General features: G+C 39.1%; 1 protein-coding gene across 3 annotated transcripts in view; it reads right to left on the reverse strand.

Annotated features, from left to right (window-relative positions):
- IPT9 (isopentenyltransferase 9) overlaps window positions 1–19608 on the reverse strand; it is an 87346-nt gene that overhangs the window by 30285 nt on the left and 37453 nt on the right. For 2 of the 3 annotated variants that reach the window (XM_089168009.1, XM_089168011.1), the window contains exon 6: window positions 5854–6079. In XM_089168009.1, coding sequence (XP_089024135.1) covers window positions 5854–6079 — 226 coding nt within the window. The remainder of the gene's footprint in view (window positions 1–5853; window positions 6080–19608) is intronic. The other variant, XM_089168010.1, reaches the window with a different exon arrangement.

Here is a 19608-nt window from a genome sequence, read left to right on the forward strand (position 1 = left end):
ATTTCTCCAACTATTCCAACACAAAAACAACTAAGGATTCAATAACCGACTCAACTACTAACTTAACATAAACTTCCAAACCAAATTGGACTTTGTAATTAAATTGGAATTAAATTCCAGCAATCAAATAGGGCTTAAAATGCCTAAAATACCCCTCCTAGGCAGTCCGGCCATCCTAGGGAGGCTACTTGGAGCTATCTAGTGGGCCCACTTTGGGTTTCGGCTAGGGGTAAGATTCGTGGTCATATCAGCTCTCCCCCGCTTGAAGACATTCATCCCCCATGAATGGTTGATTACTGTTGGGACTATCTTCACACTAGGCCTCTGTGGAGCTTTGCTTGACTGGTTATCATGACTAATTGGATCTTATCTAGGATTTTGCTAGCTGGTGCGCATGGTCTGTCTCTTCTGGCATCTTCAACTAGAGGGATAGGAGTATGATCTTCTATCCTTCATACTCAAAGATGCACTTGTTCTCTCGGCAAGGGATAGTTACGTCTTCATCATAAAACCATGGCCTTCTTATGATGATGTCAGTTGTCTTATTGGTGATGACACCAAACCAAGTTTCATCAAAGTAGGAGTGTAGAGTGACTGGGATGAGGTATCTAGTAACCACATCCAACTTCAAATTGTTAAGTAATGCTACCTCGTAGGGTTTGGGATGCTTCTTCGGTTGGAGTCCTGCCTTCTCTATGAAACTCTTTGACATTGCCTTGGGCTAGTGCAATGAGTCCTCCTGCTCTCAGTCTTGTGTGAAAGATAGAGTTCCTCTTTCAATCTTCCTTTTCAATAGTAGTCATTAGGATCCTAGAGACCAGATTGCAATGGACTTCTGGATGTAACTTATTTGCATTGTACTTCTCCTCCTCAACTCTAGTGGTGGACATTCTTGGATCTCTTAAAAAATTGACTCTGACTGGGGTAACTCTAAGACTGCAAGCCCTCTTCTCTTAGGCCACTCTCTAAAGAAGTGACCTCTTTCATTACAATAGAAAGACTCGCTAAGGTTGTTGCTGAAGACTATCCCACAATTTTTTGTTCTAAAAGGATTTGTTACCTTGAGTGTTACAGTTGTAGTGGGACTGTAGGGTTTGGCGACAAGTGGATCTCTTTTTTAGTTTTGACCTCCCTACTTCTTTTGTGCTGAGAGGACTCTACATGGAGAGCCTTATCAAATAGGTCTCTCAGAACTACTATGTTAGTGACTTCCAAGACTAACTGGACCTTAGACTTTACTCCAAGTTTGAACAGGGTCATGGTCTAGAGCTTGCTTTCTTCGGTGCATGTTCTAGAAGCTAGGGAATCAAACTATTGGATGTAATCAGCAACAAACAGTGTACCTTATTTGAATGTGTGGAATTGCTCTTGCAACCTAGCTTTGTGGCACTCGCGAAGGTATGTTTATGTAAGCTCTCTGCACATCTGATGCCATGCAGTGGGTTATTTGCCTTTGTAGTCTCTTTCCATCATACTCCACCAATCTTGGGCGGCTTCAACAAGTTTGGTTTTGTCTAGCTGCATTTTCCTATCCTCAGAGAGATTGTACCAATCAAAGTAATCATCTAGGGTTACCCTCAAGTTATAGAAAACCTGTGGATCAAGAGATCCATTGAACTCCTTCAGTTCTAACTTTATCTTGTGCTGATCTGCACCTCTACTCTATTCATGACCTCCATTAAGAAGTAGGCCCTCAAGTATTCTTCCAGTGAGGGTAGTGCTACAAGTGGCCTCCTTTGTTGCCCATCGTCATTCTTATAACGATCAAAAATAGAGTTTTTCATACCTTGATTCTCTAGTGTGGCCGTTTCTATCTCTGGACTACATAGGGTGATATGGTTATGGTCCTTATGGATCATCATCTATGTACCTTCTTATGCCACTTTCTCCTCCATGGGGCTTACATAGACTTGTGAGTTAACTCTAGGTGGTTTTTTTTTTTTTTTTGGGGGGGGGTGGGAGAGGGGTTTGGGTGTTAGCATAGGATCTCCAGTTATGGCCCATTCTAGATTGATGACCCTTAAATTCATCTCTGTCATCTATGTAAGTATCTCTTGTTGGGCCTTAAGAATTTGCAGCAACTTTGTATCAATGCTTAGCTCATCCATAGTGACTTAAGACTTCTAGAAGTTGCTGGCAACTACAATTAATATCAATTGATGTGAATCCAATTCTAGGACTAGGGTTTCTTGAAAAGATTCCCTAAAATTAAGGATCCGCCTAGAATCTTCTAGCAAATAACTCAGTAATTGTATGGGATACCAACAGGTTGCTCTGAAATAGATGGGAGTTGGATGGAAATACTAGGGAATAATAGATGGGTTCTCATGAGATGATGGAAATAACCTAAATTTTTAACAAACCTAATGGGTTGGGACCAATCGGAAAAAGGACTTAGGGTTTCGAAATAGAATTGGATTTGAGAAAGGATCCTAAGGATGGATATGGGTTGAAGGGAAAAACTAGGAAATTGACAGGGAAACAGTTCAAGAATCTGAAAATCTTGGGCAACTTGATTCTTTCTCTTCTCTTTTCCTACCTTTTTTCTTTCTTCTTCTTCTTTTCTGTTTTTCTGTTGCCGCAAGGAGGGACAGAGAGAGGGGCCAGAGAGGATTGGGAGGGACAAAGGTGGGGTCATAGGGCAGGGGCAGGGTAAGGGAGGGGCCTAACAGGGTTGTAGGGGGCAGGGGGGAGACGGAATAGTGGTGTAGTGGGGGTCTGGGTATGCTGCTGCCCAGGTCCACCAGCAGCGGAAGCGGTGGGAAGGTTTGGCCAGGACAGGGGAGAGGCAGGGGTGACTTGCGTGGGCCTGGGGAGGGAAGGGCCTAGGGGAAGGAGTAGGTGCTGCTGTGAATGCAGGGAATGGGTGGGAAGGGGCTGCAATGGGGTGGCTGTGTTTTCTAGAAGCTGTGCAAGAGTGCACGGGAAAGGGGAGAGGGGAAGGGTGTGATCGCCTAAGAGTGCAGGGGAAAGGGCTGGGACTTGTGTATACTTACTTGGAAGCTTGCTGTGAAGATTAATGGCTGCTGTTGAACATGACTTTTCTGCAATTATCAATAGGTGTTGATCCTTGAACAAATCTTACTTAACCATGGCCCCCTCAACAAGGAACCATGATCCTTAAATCAAACTCAATTTTATTCAATAATCAGACTTGAGTTCCAAAGAAAGAATAGGCTCTTATTTATAGCCTACTAAAAGACTCTTAACACTAAGTGGGAATCCTTTATAGATTAGGATCCCACCACATAATCTCAACCCTCGAAATAAAACAAAACATCTAATGGACCATGTCACAAAAAGCTGATCCACTTACTTATGCTCGATGGTTCGACCACAGTCAATTCGGGAACACTCAAGCCGACCAAAAGTACCAAATGAATCATGGTCCAACTCTCCAAATAAAAGGATAAGAATTCCATTCTCAGTAAACCAAGATAACTGACTCGAAGTTCATGTTCCAATCGAATTCTACAATCACAGTTCAACAAATACTCTAAATCAATAGAAGAGTTCCATTCGAACTATGACACTGGACAGGAAAAGGAACCTCTCTAGAAAACCTATAAATACTACTGCATCTATCAGTCGAAGGTAAGTATTCTGGAGTAATTATTTCAGACTTTAAGAAGTACATGGACTTCTCGCTCTCTCAGACTCTGCTCCTCACTAACTAGCTTGTCGGAGACGATATTTGACCAACACAAGTCGAGCACGTTTTTTGCAGGTTCATACGTTCGATCGGTCGAGCAGGATTCTGCATCAAGAGAACATTATAGTCACATGCTGAAATAAAACTTCAAAATAACTTCAACTCTAATAAGCACATACGTAAATTCTATTTTAATTAGAACTCTAATTGCCACATGTGCCAGAGTTTAAAACAACCAAAGACTCAATAACCAACTCAACTGCTAACTCAAAACAAACTTCCTAACTAAACTGGACTCTGTAATTAAACTGGAAATTAAATTCTAGCAATAAAACAGGGCAGAAAATGTACAAAATACCCCTCCTAGGTGCTTCAGCCAGCCTAGCAAGGCTTCTTGGAGCTATCTAGTGGCCCCACTTAGGGTTTTGGCCAGAGGTAAGACTTGTGGTCACATCACTCTCAATTGGATTGAAGCATTCCTTTTGATTCACCTAGGACATCCTTAGTCACCTTCCTAATACATATAGCCATCTCGTTCCACATTGCATTGGTGTCCCCCTCACATTCCCACTTTCCTTGTTTGACTACTTTATTATTGAAGGATTCAAGCAATCTCCTTTTATATTCCACCATCTTATCCTAGGATAGTTAACCCCACACCTTTTATATGTTTGAGGAGTTAGGCACATATCTAATACCACTAGTCTATGTTGTGCGGTTACGCTTTCCCTAGGTATCACCTTGCAATCCTTGCACAACAATCTATCACACCTTCTAGTTAGGAAGAAATCTATTTAGCTTCTGATGTCCACTTTTGAAGTTAATTAATTACTCCTTTATAGTTTTAGATAGAGAGAGAGGTTAAAAATAAAAATAAAAAGAGAATCTTGAAGGATGAAGAAGAGTTGACTAAGGAAAGAGATGTAAAGTCAGGATAAATCTCAAATAAATAAGAAGGAAGAATCACGAAACAAGAGAAGAAGAGGAGAAGTTGTAAGTAAGCGTACATCATATTTGTATGGTTTGTTGATTTGGGTGTTACTTGGTATACTTATCATCGTCAAATTATGTAAAATTGCAATAAATTATTATAAACATGAGTGGCATGTGATTAATCATGTGTAAAATGCATCTTGTTTTACGTGATGGATAATTGTCAAAGCTGCCTAAACGCTCTTGATTACTGATTGGATATTTTGGCATGAGGGTAGATATATTATGCTTAGGCATGTGTTGCTCAAATGTGGAATCAGCTAGAGAGTTTGAGGATAAATAGACTGCACCGTACCACTGTAGAGTTCTAGCCAAAGAGATAAAGTGTTTCATAGGGCCGTGGAACATCCATTGTCACACAGTGGGTGGCAAAAGGGTATACATACTAGTCCGAGTGGATGACTTAATGTACACTCAGTCATAGAGTGGGTGACAACAGAGAGTGAATGGTCACAGAGTGGGTTACAACAGATTGGAACGATGTTTCTCCCATGTTATGGCAGTGACAGCCTAATTCCCTCAGTGCTGGCTTAGATTATAAAGAGTAGTTATGACCAAAAGTTTTTTGTGAAAGTGCTGTTTTGGGAAAACCAAAAGTATCTTGTGGACAAATTTGAGAAAATCGAAAAGTGTTTTGTTTATTCATCTGTGCTTCTTGGCTGTTGTTTCTGTGGTGTACTCTTATTATATTATGCCTTACTGGGCTATTCAATTTTACATGAAAATTTATTGAGATAAAAGCATGCTTTGGTGGAAGGTTCAAGGGTGATTCAAAAATTTATTTTTGTTTTGTTATATGGATGTAATAAGGAGCAATTTGAAAGGTAACTTTGATAAATTGAATTTGGAGAATCTGAGTTGGATAAACATTAGACTGCCACCAGTAAGAATCATTTGAAAAAGTTATTCTTTGATATTTAAATTAGCTTATTATTTGATATTTAAATTGGCGACTCAAATTTTATGATATGTTTTGGATGCTTCCATTTGGTATTGCTGATCTCAGGTTCATGTCCATGAGGGTCAACCCTACCTTTATTCTGGTTTGGGTCACCATACATATGGACCCACCAAAAGTAATACCCTAACAGGTGTGATCGATTATTGTAGAATTGACTGACCCAAATTGAACTGAAACTTCTAAAGCATTAAACATACAACAATAAATGTTTCCAATGAATGCAGCTTTATGGAATGGAACTAAATACCTGTAAGCATGTCCTCACAGCGCCAATCAATCATTCTATAAAGATCCAATCTCTGAGTTGAAAGGAAAAAGCAAATGAAGTCATAATCCAAATCCTTTGAAAGATTTTCTCCAACCCCATCAGCAGAATTATTTCCAACCCAAGATGTTTCTGACATTCTAGAATCAAAACGTTCCTTGAAAGAATCATATGGCACTTGGAAAGTAGATGGGGGTGATCCACTAGACTGACGCACAAAAAGAAAAAACAAACAAATGTCAGAAATTTAAAGAGGTACCCTCCATATTCGAGAAGTACATACCTAGCACAAAGTAAATTTAGGGAATGAAACTCAAGTGGGCAGGGAAAGGTGCCTCAATGTGAAACCGAGGAGCCATTTGAAGTCATTTAACCTCATTCAAAGTCTGGCTTTGGCTAACCTCAGGCTGGAAAATCTGAACCCCAAACCCACCCTGGCCTGGACTGTGAAACAATAGTTTGGTATTTATAAAATTTTGAATATTCCAGTGTCGAAGTGGCTAAATGAAATGGTTTGCCATACATAAATATGTTTCAGCTGAATTCCAGTCTAATATTTCGTTTCATCAATATCTCTGTTCCAAATATTCTTACATATCTGATTTAAAAGCATAGTTTCAAATAAATCCATTTATTTTGGTAGTTTAGACAGAGAACAGGGATAAAGCCAATTTTTATTTAGTTTTTCTATTTTGACCAATCAATGAAATGTAGGGTTGGAATGAGTACTTGGGTAGCAAAGGAAAACACAATGTTTTGCTGTCTTGTTACAATATTTCTTTGTTTAAATGCATTGAACCAGATACTCCTTGTTGAATGCACTGAACGAGTACTTAAACCAAACCCGTAAATATTTTGACTGAATTTTCAGTTTCAGGTCGAGACATTTTGGCTGGGCTAAAAACAGAAATCCTGAACCTTGTGTAAAATCCATGCCAAAATATAAATAAATAATTACCACAAAGAGATGCATTACCTCAAGTTTGGAGATGGTAGTTAATATGGCTTAACACAGGAGAGCTTTGTACATAGTTATCTGGTTATAAATGTTAACAGTACCGTGATTGCAGATAAATCAGGAATGGGAAAGCCCAGGCTTTGGCTTTGACATAACCCGACAGGCTGCAATTTGTTAACCTTAAGCCAGCTCACGGGCCAGAAAAACCACCCCAAGCACAAAAAGATTGGACAGGGCCTGGGTTTCGGATCCCAGTTGCAACGACATTATATCAAGGGAAATTTTCTTTCTCCTTGATGTTATACTCTAGTTACTTTAAATTTCACATCAAAAGTTCAACCGCTGATTCCCCTCCTTCACCTCCCCACCCCACCAAAAAAAAAAAAAGTGAACTCTTACCGTCTTACATCTCCCCTACTCTTTCTAAATGTCCAAATTACCCTCCACCCACACCCTGACCCTATCACCCCACCCCCGACCCTACCTTACCCACCCCTGCTGCAATGCCTCCCACTCTACAAATCCCCACTACCCACACCCTGACTCTACCTTACCCTCCTCTATGAATCATCCCCCTGACTCTACCTTACCCTCCTCTATGAATCATCCCCCTGCCTCTCCTCTCTCACACTCGCCTCCCCCAGCAACCTTCCCCAGCGCTGTTACACATCCAACCCAACAAGGTCCCACCTCTCTCCTTAGTCCTCTTCTCACCGTGCCCCCACCCAAACCTGCCATAGACCCTGCTACCACTCCCACTGCACCATACAAATCCCACCGCAATCCACCTCGTAAATACCTCCTCACTCCATAAACTGAAGGCTGTAAAGAAACATACATGTAGTTTCAAATCTATATGAATGAAATTGCTTTCTGAGAGCACTTCCATTCACTCATGTGAGGGAGAAATAAATTATAAGAGATGCAAATGTGTAAGAGACTTGTTTTCAATAATACCAGCATATCCTTATAGATTATCCAAAATTGGGTATGTTATGAATCTCGAAAAAAATGAATAGTGGTCTAATTGGCAACTATAAGGTGAACAAGAATCGTCTCAAGGAGGTTTTAAATATCTGTAACATTAGGCACCTCAGCATTATTCATTTTCATGAAATAATTGAATGTAAGACTGAGTAACTTTTCTCTTTTTTCCTCCCTTCTTTTCATTCAACTTGGTTTTCAACTTTTTGGTGGTACATGTGTGTAACTCATATTTTGCATTGCAGTGATTGAAGAAGTTGTTAGATCTTCAAACTGCAGACAAAAGTTATCTTGCTCCGGGGAACAGGCATAGTGGGGATCTTGCTTCTTACATTCATTGTCAGTTTGTCACTGAAAATTTTGGATGCCTGGTAAGCATATCCCAGGCAACTGGTCATGGTCTTCATCACTAATCTAGAGTTTCTTATTTTGGATGGGGGCAGGGGTAGTAATCACAGGATTGCAAAAGGGGGTGGTAATGCAAAGAGAAATTGGTTCACAATGTTCTATCTCAGAACCAGGTCAATTGTTGGTCCAAGATCAACACCAAGCAATGACGCAAAAAGCATGCAGATAGCCTGGCCAGGACCTACCCTGTTGTTTAATATGGAGTTCTATTTCTTTTCCCTCTATGTTCAGTTATCTTGAACCAGCTACTGGAGAAGATTTTTGGTATTGCTAATGTGTCTTTTAGATGTCCATAGAGTCACCAACTTGCTTGGTTTATGATTTCTATATATTGGGGGTCGATGTCCAATGCAATGGGTTTTACTTTCCTAGGTAGTATCAATTAGTCTTATAGTTTTCCTAGCTAAGTAGTGATTCTTGCTTGGCTGCAGCTTTCTACTTCTTGTTTTTGTTTCCTATGTCTAATGGTTTGTTAACAACATACGGGTTTCAGTTTCTAGGTGTGGGAATCCAAACTTGTCTTGAGAAATCAACAGTCTTTTAATTCAAGAGGCTATTTGTACCTCCTCCTGAGCTATATAATTGCATCATGGGATGCTATCCTAACACCCAGACTTTTTTTTTTTTTTTTTTGGTGGGGGGGTTGGGGTTGGTCTAGTGTGGGTGGGTTAGGAGTTGGGGGTGCAGTTGGGTTTTTTTTTCCCTACCCCCCCCCCTTTTTTTTATTATTTTGGGGGGGGGGGGGGGTTGGTTTGGGAGTTCGCAGTTTTTTGAGAACCCAAGATACAACAGTGAGACTCAACAACCCAAGTGGCAGACCTACAGATTGGCCTAGGTGGAACTCTCAACACTAATAATCTGGTGGAGCTCCATGATGTATCCAGCCCCCAATGAGCCCAAAAGAGCCAATAAAGGGGCCCAAGTGGCGAAGCCCATTTGGATGTTGGGCCAAACCAACGGGGGCTGAATTCTATCCAAGGGTAGAATGGTCAATTTCCTACCCTTGGATCAAACTTAATTAGTTGACTAAATCCACTTTTATTTCTGAATTTTAATTCTATTTTTATTTTTGATTTGGAGTCTTGGTAGTTGAGTTAAAGTAGGCATTTTCTTGTTAGTTTTATAGGGTTTTTATTTTAGGAAGTCCAGTTTTAGTAAGTAGTTTGATTCCTATTAAGTAGAGAATTCATTAGTTGAGTCTCGGTTACTTGGGAACCAAGTTTCATTGTTTGAGTCTATTTGGGTTAAGTGGCTATAAATAGCCTAGGCTTATTGTAGTTTGACAGATTGAATGGTTAATGAATTGATTAAGTGAAAACTTGGCTTGAGAAGTCGTGGGATCCCTGGGAGGGTGACCTGTGGCTGGGTATGAGTTATTGTTTCTGCATAGTTCAAGTTGTTTCTTCTTCTTCCAGCACTCAAGCAACAATCACAGCAATCTTTCTCAACATACAAGTATAGCCCCTTTCTCAAACCCTAGAAACCATCCTCCTTTCTCCTTCTTCCCACATTTTCAGATCCCAACCCAACTAGAACTATCTCATTTACCCCAAAACACCTCATTATACTCTCCCTAGAGTCTCCGAAGCCAATAGTTACAAGTCCTAACCTCTATTTCCCCAAACCTGTCCTATTTTCTGAGTTCTGAAATTTCTGCACTTCATCTTCTTCAATTGAAGTCAAGGAATTTTAAGAAATTCCAGAAATTTTCTAAAACATCATAAACTCCTTCCTACATACCTAAACCTGATTCTGAACTGCAAAATAGTCCTTCACTAGTGCTAAACTGCAGAACAACAGCCCAATTCCCCAAACCCTAACCCTAGCCGAATCCCAATTCAACTAGGATTGTAATAGTTCCATTTTAAAACAAAAAGGGAGAAGAAAACGGATCGGTTTACTTTTGACAAGGGAATCTAAGCAATTTAAGTTTAGGGGAATGAGAAATTTTCTCATATATGTATATTTTTAAGATATGCATGATTTACCACTTCAGTGGTAATCACATTATGCGGGGTCCACCATAGATTCAATTAGATTTTATGTGGGGTCCACATTTTCTATTTATGTAGATTGAAGGAACTAGAAGAGTTAGGGGCAGACTTAAGATAATCTTAAGAGAAGTGGTGAGAAAGGATATGCACAACTTAGGCCTTGCATCTAACATGGCCTCAAACAAAACTGATTGGAAGGCAAGAATCCATGTAGCAGACCCCATTAGTTGGGACGAGGCTTCTTGTTGTTGTATTTGAGATTTGGTTATTAATTGCCATATGAAACGCTATACGTGAAAGGGAGATTCAAGGCTTCATTTACTCAAGGCATGTATCTAAAGATGGTATTCTACAGCAACAATATCTACCTACTTGGTCTGTAGTAACCCATATTGTTTTTTATCTATCTACTTGGTCCACAATAACTTATAATGCCTTTAGGGCCTGTTTGGTTACGCGAATCCAGAGATTTGAAATCTCTGGATTCACAAATGGGAGATTTATACCTATTTGGCTGTGTGAATCTCTAGATTCATGAAATCTGAGATTCACATTTTTACACTAAAAACGTGAATCCGTAGATTTATGGGTATGAGGTGAAATCCAGAGATTTCACCCATACTATCAAAGCGTTCCAGATTTGAACCATAATTCAATAAAAAATTTTAAGATAAATCGATTCTCCAAAATTCAAACTAACCATTTATTCACCTTTTTGGTCAGCAATAATGTAGCCACGAGATTTGGTTGATTTGAAATCTCTAATTCAATCTCTGTAACTGTCCTTTTACGGTTTATCCTTTTACCTACCTACCTACTTGTTCCACGATGTCCCCACACTACCTTTTATTCACCTTTTTGGTCAGCAATAATGTAGACTGTCATTTTACGGTTTTACCTACCTACTTGGTCTACAGTAACCCATACTGCTTTTTACCTACCTACTTGGACCATAGTAACCCATACTTTTTTTTTTTACCTACCTACTTGGTCCACATTAGTCAATATTGTTTTCTACCTACCCATACTTTTACCTACCACTTGCCTTTTTGCAATAACTTATGTGTCGACATCCCTACTATCGGCATTATTTGGATAGTGCCTTTGATGCTACTACTTGCCTTTTTGCAATAACTTATGTGCCAACATCCCTACTATTGGCATTATTTGAATAGTGCCTTTGATGCTACTATACTTATGGAGTTTGTTCATCTTCAACAATGCCAATTGTTCTCATTATTGGATGGTTCGTTCGACATGAAGAATTAAAGATTAATTTTGTAAATTGCAGTTGATTATCTCTTGGGTGAAGTTCTCTTGGTGTTGATTATCTCCTGGGTGAAGTTCTTCTAGTGTTTATTGGCATCTACTATTGCTACTTGTGTTCAAAATGATGGAGTTTTTAATATATGTTCCTGTTATTCCAAGCATGGTATGAGATCTCGCGAGATATCTCAGTTTCTTGCATAGTTGTTAAGGCGTCGCCTAAGCATCGCCTCGGCGTCCGGGTGCCTTCGAAGCGCCTCAAATTGGCGTCGCCTTATTTTTAGACAATAAGGCAACCGCCTTAGGGTATGAGGTGTCGCCTCAGGTGCCTCGGACGCCTTATACCTCAAGGCGTCCGCTTTTTTTTTTTTTTTTTTTCCTTTTTTTGAATCACATGAAAGATGCCAGATTGAAGGCATATATTGAATTACTTATTAGATTCCGATTGTAAAGTATCTATTGTTTGAACCTATATGCATATTTATAACGGAAGCTACAGGTGATCAAATGTTAAAATAAAAATAAAAACAAACAAAACTCGAAAGAGAATAAGTTCTTGACTTGAGTCTCACACTCTCACTCTCACTCTAATCCTAATCTCTTTCTCTCTTCCTCTCTTCTTCTCTTCCATTCCCGTGACGATACTCCAGCAAGCAGTGGCCAGCGACAGGCGACTTCTTCTCTTGGTTTCTTCCCACGACTTTTTATTTAGGACCTAATATGTGTGGTTTGTAGTATGTTGGATGACATAAGGTAGGCTAATATTAGTTTTTTTATTATATAAGATATGATAGATTTCTAATGAATTAGAGTGAATGAGATGTACACTAAAAATTTCACTTAAAACGCCTCAACCGCCTTAAAAGCGCCTCGGAGGGCGCCTCGTTGACTCATCGCCTCGACTAGCCTATACCACCTCGTATCGCCTCGCCGCCGTGACAACTATGGTTTTTTGGTGTAGTGAGACATGATGGGCAGTGATTCTAGAGGTTCCCAAATCTCACTACGAGATCTTGCCATCTCGCGAGATCCCACCCTTATAGCTCTCGAGATGGTGAGATGGTTCCTTTTTTTGTCCAACCTTTTGGTTCAAGGAGTTTTAAAGCCACAATCTCATACGAGAGAGGCCTATCTCACCTCTCTCTCGCTACTCTCGCCTCCGTCCCGCTAATATCTCGCCCATCTTGTCGGAAAGTTGAGTTTTGGCAGGATTTTTTTGGGGATTCAGTTGGTATTCAACTTCCAAGCACCTTTAACACATATCTACAGCTTCAAATTAGCAACATTTAAGCTCATTTCAGCTTTCATCTTCAACAAATGTAAGATTATTGCCCAAAACTTGAAATTTGCAAATGCTATGTTGTACAATAGGTGTATGCATGTGATGTAAATATATGTTGATCTACTAGTGCAGATCTACACTTTATATGAAAAAATTTAACTTTCTGATATTAATTTAATTTCTGTATTTTAATATTTAAAAAATATAATTTCTAAAAAACTAATTAAAATTAAAAAATATAGAAAAATACTTATGATATGAGTGTGATTCTAACTTATGTTGGACTACATTGAGAAGGCTAAAACCCCATGTAGTTCTATTTTTTATTTACATGCTTGCTGTATTTTTTATTTAAATAATTAAATAAAAAATTATTAAAAAAATAATATCTATTGAAAAATTATCTCTTTTTTTTCAAAATGATGTTTATGTTATGAAGTTTATTTTAAAATACAAACACGTCTGTTTGGGCATTGTATGTATGTTATCTTAGAACAAAGTGTGTCTTGTTATTCTATAAATTGTTTTTACATGCTTTTAATTATGTATAAATGGCAACTAGTGGAAGTGGCACTGGCAGAGGGGCCCAGGACACTGCTTGGCAACATGGGGATCCAATGATTGCCGACAAGAAAAAATCCCAATGCAAGTACTATTATCTCAAGACCTTGATCTAGTGGTTCAACCAGATTGAAGCAACACTTGGTTGGTGGCTACAAAGATGTTGCCAAGTGTGCCAAAGTTCCTTATGAAATGTAAACAAGCAATTGCAGCAAGTCTAAAGGGAGGGAGACAAAGAAAGGATGAGAGGGCATAAAAGCAAAGGGAATTTGAGGATGCAGTGCTACAGAGACCTTTTGTTGATGTTGATGAGGAGTCAGATGACAATGAGGAGATGAGGAATATGGGTATTGAATCAAAGTCCAAATGGAGACACATGAAGGCTGCAATGGAAGCTAGCAAACAGTCTTGACAATTTGAGAATATGAGGCAATATGAATAGTCAAGAGGAGTAGGTGGTTCAAGGTCAAGGTCATCCATGCCAGCTAGACATAGTTTTCAAGAAAGTGGGGGAAGTGAGAGAACTCAAAGGAGGAGGAAGACTGCACATTTGGATGCCACATTTCACCAAGACTCCACCCTCTTCAGGCATCAAGACACCTATCAAAGAAGCATCCCATATATGTTTGCTAGAGGTAAAGAAGGCGGTAAGGAGGAGGAAGCTAGGGTGGCAATCTAGAAATTCATGCTCTACAGCAACATTGCAGCCAATGTAGCCAACACACCACACTACCAGGTGATGATCAATGTAGTTACTAGGGCAGGTGTAGGGGTTAAAGGCCCAACAGCTTGGGAAGTGATGCATAAATATTTACCAAAGGCAAAGAAGGAGGCGGAGGACTACAGTGGTTCATTGAAGGAACAATACGCAACATATGGCGTTACTATGATGGTTGATGAATTGACTGGACCTACTAGACAGTCCATCATTAATTTCATGGTGAACTACAATGGAAAGACAACCTTTCCTTAAGTCAATGGATGTGATGCCCCGCATCTTTTTATGTTATTATTTTATTATTGGGTATGAATGCTTCAATCTTTATGATTATTAAAGGAGCATGATGATTGGTTTAATGGTTTAATCAAATGGTTCGAGTGCAGTTAAAGAATAGCTTAAATGAGACTAGATTCCAATTGATATTTTGGTTGAGGTCAAACACCGCTTGTGGGTCCTACAACAGTGGAATTAGACTGAACTAAAAACGAGGAATCAATATTCGCACCTCAAAGTGGGCCCTGCGTAAGATAATATAGTGGGCCCACAAGCCCATAAAGGAGCCCACTATTTAATTAAAAATATATATACATATAAATAATATGCTTTATATAATATAATATATATATATATAGTTAAGGTTGATAAAGTAAACAAGAGAAAGGTATTATGTGTGGAAACAGAAGTGAGTTAAGAGAGAGAGAATGAATAGAAAGGTTTATGCGTACAGAGAAAAGACAGAAGAAGAATTAAGGAGAGAGAAGAGACTTTATGTACAGAGACGTGTAGAAGAAAGTTGGGGAGAAGAGAGAAGAGAGGACGCAACACAAACATACCAGGGAGAGATTGAGAGGAGAGGAAAGAGAAAGTAAAGAGAGAGAAAGGTTGCGAAAGTTTTGGCTGCATATCCTAAAATAGCCGATAATTATTTGGATCAAGACACACACATGGAACAAGAACATGTAGGTGATAGAGCAACCTATGTATGTTATAAGTGGGTGATTCCACTAAGTAAACAGGTAGCATTCACATGTTAATATAGAATTGATTTTATTTACTCTTACACAATTTATGGAAATGCATGATATATTGCTATGTGAATGAAATAGAAATGCATGGGATCAGATGACAACTTAATGACTTGATTGAACTACTTGAATTGAAATGTCAATAGTATTCTTGAGATGTTGAATTATAAATTGAAATGACGCTTATGCTTGTTAAATGTAGAATTATCATGCTCTCGTATTTAAATGATTGGATTGTATGAATTGTGTCTAGTTTTATTCAGATAAGACTAAGTGATGATTGAAATACAAAAGGTATGTTGAAATGAACAGAGCATAGTAATGCAATATTGAAATCAAATGTAAAAAGAGTAAAAGAAAAAGAAATAAAATGTTAATGGCTTATGTAAGTCCTAGTACTTAACGTACACAAATGGGAGGGCATGAAGCGGCTTCTGTAAGTCCTGGTACTTAGTGTACCCAAATGGGAGGGCATGAAGCAAGACTGAAAAGTGGAAAGATATACTAGATTGATGATGGCTTTCTGTAGAGAACACCTAGCCTTGTGCCAAAAGACTGAAAAGAGAATCTTAATGAGAACCTCTAAGACTGAGACTGATGCCACTTGTGTGGTTTAGACTAATGGTGCTCTATCTATAGGTAGCGCTTAGGTGTGGTTTAATAATGAAAAAGGAAAAGGAAAATGAAAAGAAAATTGGAATGCATGATTTTATATGACTTTGAAGTGATAATTGATGCATGATGAACTGCTAGACTTACTTACATGGTTGTCTATATTGCTTACTTGATGCAAAGCTCACTATTGTAAATGTTGACGGGTCCTCAGATACATGATAAGGGCAAGGGTGCTGCCACCTGACAATGCCTTTAAAGTGGAAGATGGAAACTCTTTTTCTTTTTTGTTGCAACTGATGTTTGTTTAACTAGACTGCGGATGTATATATTCCTTCGAGACTGTATGTACTTAACTAGATATTGTTGAAAGGTCAAATGTAAACATAACAGAACTTTAAGATGTATACATATGTTTATGAGTCAAACTGTCAAACAGGTTGTCTGTTCCTTGAAAATGTTTAGTTTAGCATCTTGTTTTAGTGATTATGAACAGGCTAATAATGTAAGGAACTGTCACGTGCCCTAGTTGAATGTCCGTAATGTGGGCCCCACCAAGCCTGTGAAAACTGGGGTCGTGATAGTGGATGCCTCAGATAAAGTTAAAGATGTTGACTACTTTCACAAGCTTCTTAAGCAAGTGGTCCTCGAGGTAGGGCAAAGAAACGTTACCCAAATTTTCATATATAACGGTGCTAACTTCAAGAAAGCTGGTGAAATGTTGATGAAAAAGAAGAGCAGCAAGATCCACCTCTTTTGGACACCATGTGCAGCAAACTCAATTGATCTCATGTTGATGGACTTGGGGAAGAAGAAGTCGATCAGTGGTGTGGTTGAGAGGACGAGAAGGGTTAGTAATTTTATTTATAACAATGGTTATCTGCTGAAGATGATGATGAACTACTGTAAAGGTGATCTAGTTAGACCTGGATTGACTAGATTCACCACCAACTATGTGACTTTGAAAAGCTTCCAGAAGAAAGTGGTGGGTCTTCGACACATGTTTGCAAGTGAGAAGTGGTTTAGTTGCCCCGGATCTAACCACTCTGATACAGTAGCAGTCCAACGAACCATTGCTGATGATTCCTTATGGAGGGAGCTGAATAGGACAGTAGGCATTTTAGAGCCTATTGTGTTGTTTTGATGATGGTGGATGCGGAGAAGAAGCCCACGTTGCTCGTTGCCCTCCAACAAATGAGGGAGTTGGCTAGAGCTACTGCCTCTAGCTCCTACAAATCCTACTCGAGGATCATTAATGATAGATGGGAAATGCACTTAATGCATCCTTTGCACTTAACTGGTGAGTCACTTTAATTTTTTGTTATATACTTTAATTTACATTGTTATAAACAACTTGCACTAACCAAATTTTTTATTTCCACAATACAAGCTTACTACCTCAACCCAAAGTACCACTACAAGAATAATCTGGGGCATGGAATAAATTTCGATCGAAACGGTTGAAATTTTGACCGAAATCACTGCATTTTTGGAAATCAAAATGAAACCTTCAAGATTTTATTGAGATCAGCAAATTTCAACATTTTGCAAGTTTCGACCAAAATTTTTTAAGTTTTGACACTCCAACTTTTTTTCCATGGTTTTTGTTGATTTCTATCCCATTTTTACCTAATTTCTATAACTTCTTTGGCTTCAAACACCTCTTTTGCCTCCAAACTTCCCATTTTTCTATTTTGTTTTTTCATGTCTTGAATGATCTTACATTGCCTTGAAATTAATTTATGTTTAATCTAGGACTATGATCTATGATTGTGTGTTGTTAAACTTATTTTTTTTATTATTTGCAACCATTTCTTTTTTAATTTTCTGATTTTAGAAAATATTTTTAAAATTATGTATCTTTCAAAAAAATACATATGTATACATGATATATGGCTTCAACTTAATATATGTGAGACACCATCACTTGATTAAGTTGGTCATTGTATTTTGTTGACTTCTTGTATATATAACCATCTATCAAACAATTCATTTGTTAGGATAGTGTACAGATCGGGGTGAGTGTGAGTTAACGTACTCGTACTCCTAGCTTCTCCGATCTGTGATGAATCTTCCCCAAAGCAAAGGTCTTCCATCACGTGCCACCCAACCGAGCTCCAGGATTTAGCCTTAGTGGCGGGTGGACCAGTCTTCTTAATGAGGTTAACATAGTCGGGCCAGCTAGTAAAGGCATCACTTAAATGATAAATTTTCAGTGGTTTTTTTTTTGGCAAAATATTGTCTATTGTGTTTATTATGCTTTAAATAGGTAGGACGCAAGAAATCAGATGAAATGGAGGTAATATAAGGCCCAAAACCTAGGGTCGAAATTTTAAGAAAAAGTACCAAGTTTCAACAAAATTTTCCATTGAAACCTAGAGATTTCGGTTTCTGCCTGACCAAAATTTGCACCATGTATGGGGCTTAATGCCAAGTTGATGAATGTGATGAAAGACATGGTGGAGAAATTTGTGCCAGATCCCATCATGCAAGGAACAACTAATGGAGAGGTGAGACAAGACGTGGTGGAGAAGTTCGTGCGAGATCCCATCATGCAAGGAACAATTAATGGAGAGGTGAGAATTTATTCAATTGTTTCTTCAACTTCTTGCATACATAATACAATAATTAAACAATTGGTGCACAAATTAGGGAGTTCAATGATGCCTCTAGGAGTTTTGGAAAGCCTTTTGTGGTTGCAACTTGGCATAAAACTGATCCTAGTAAGTAGTTCATTACTATAAGCGATAAGTCTATAAAACTATAACCTAAAAGTATTAAGTATTAAGATTTACTTGCCTAATGCATTATTATATTTGGTTATGTAGCTGACTGATGGGGTTATATGGATCTAGTGTGCCAAATCTTAAGGACATAGCTATTAAGGTCCTCTCGCAGACTTTCTCATCCTCTAATTACAAGAGGAACTAGAGCACATTCTCACTCATCCATAGTAATGTACAAAACAAATTGGGGAGTAAGAGGCTCAAGGACTTAGTGTATGGGCTTTACAACAAGATGTTAGAGTAGGGCACATACAAGATGATATGGATGACGACACTCGGGACCCAATCGAGTTGACTTGTATATTCCAGGAGCCCCCCACAAAGGATGAGGAGGATGATGTCATATATCAATGGCTTAGGGATCGGGATGCCCCAGTGTTGGATTGGCCAGGAGAGCAACTAGATCCTACTATTGTTGCTGCCATGGGCCAGATGCTGTGGTTAAGAGTATGTCTTCTGATGAGGGTCAGGTTGTTGTAGCTGCAGCAGCAGGACCAAGCATCCTATTTGTGGAGCCACCTAGTCGACTTGATACAACTGATGTGAGGTATAGTAATGGGAGTTCAGATGATGTCGATAATACCATCCCTCCAAGTCCAAGTGGACCAAGTCGGCCTTTGAGTCATGGAGGCAGTCAAGCTGGTGGTGTTGCTGGTGAAAGTCATTCATGCTAGTCAGCAAAGGGGGTCACCACCAAGTCCAACACATGCGACACAGGACACGGGTCACAGTTCTCCTACTGCCAAGACTTATACTAGGAGTAGGAAGACTAGATCAAACTGAGGACAGAGGAATGATGATGCGAGCATGCAGGATCTTGTATTGAACATAGGGAACATGAGCGCAAATTATAGCCACAGTGGTTCACAACAAAGAGTTGGCAATCATTAGGTACCTATACAGGGATTACACCACTGGGTCAGATTACACTAGCTACTATTTTTATGGAGGTCATGCTATTCCTCAAGACCCTACACCTAGAGAGTATGCATATGAGAGTGAATGTGGGCTATTGACTGAATGGTCTAAAAATCCCTACCCATATATTCAGCATCAACACGAACTGCAAGAATAGCAGTGGCTCTTTCAACCACCCACGACTGATGGTTACCCCAGATCCTATTCCTCCAGTATTCTGAC

Source organism: Hakea prostrata, chromosome 9 (genome assembly GCF_041222555.1).
Source record: "Hakea prostrata isolate BN-2017 chromosome 9, UWA_Hpros_2, whole genome shotgun sequence".
NCBI lineage: Eukaryota > Viridiplantae > Streptophyta > Magnoliopsida > Proteales > Proteaceae > Hakea > Hakea prostrata.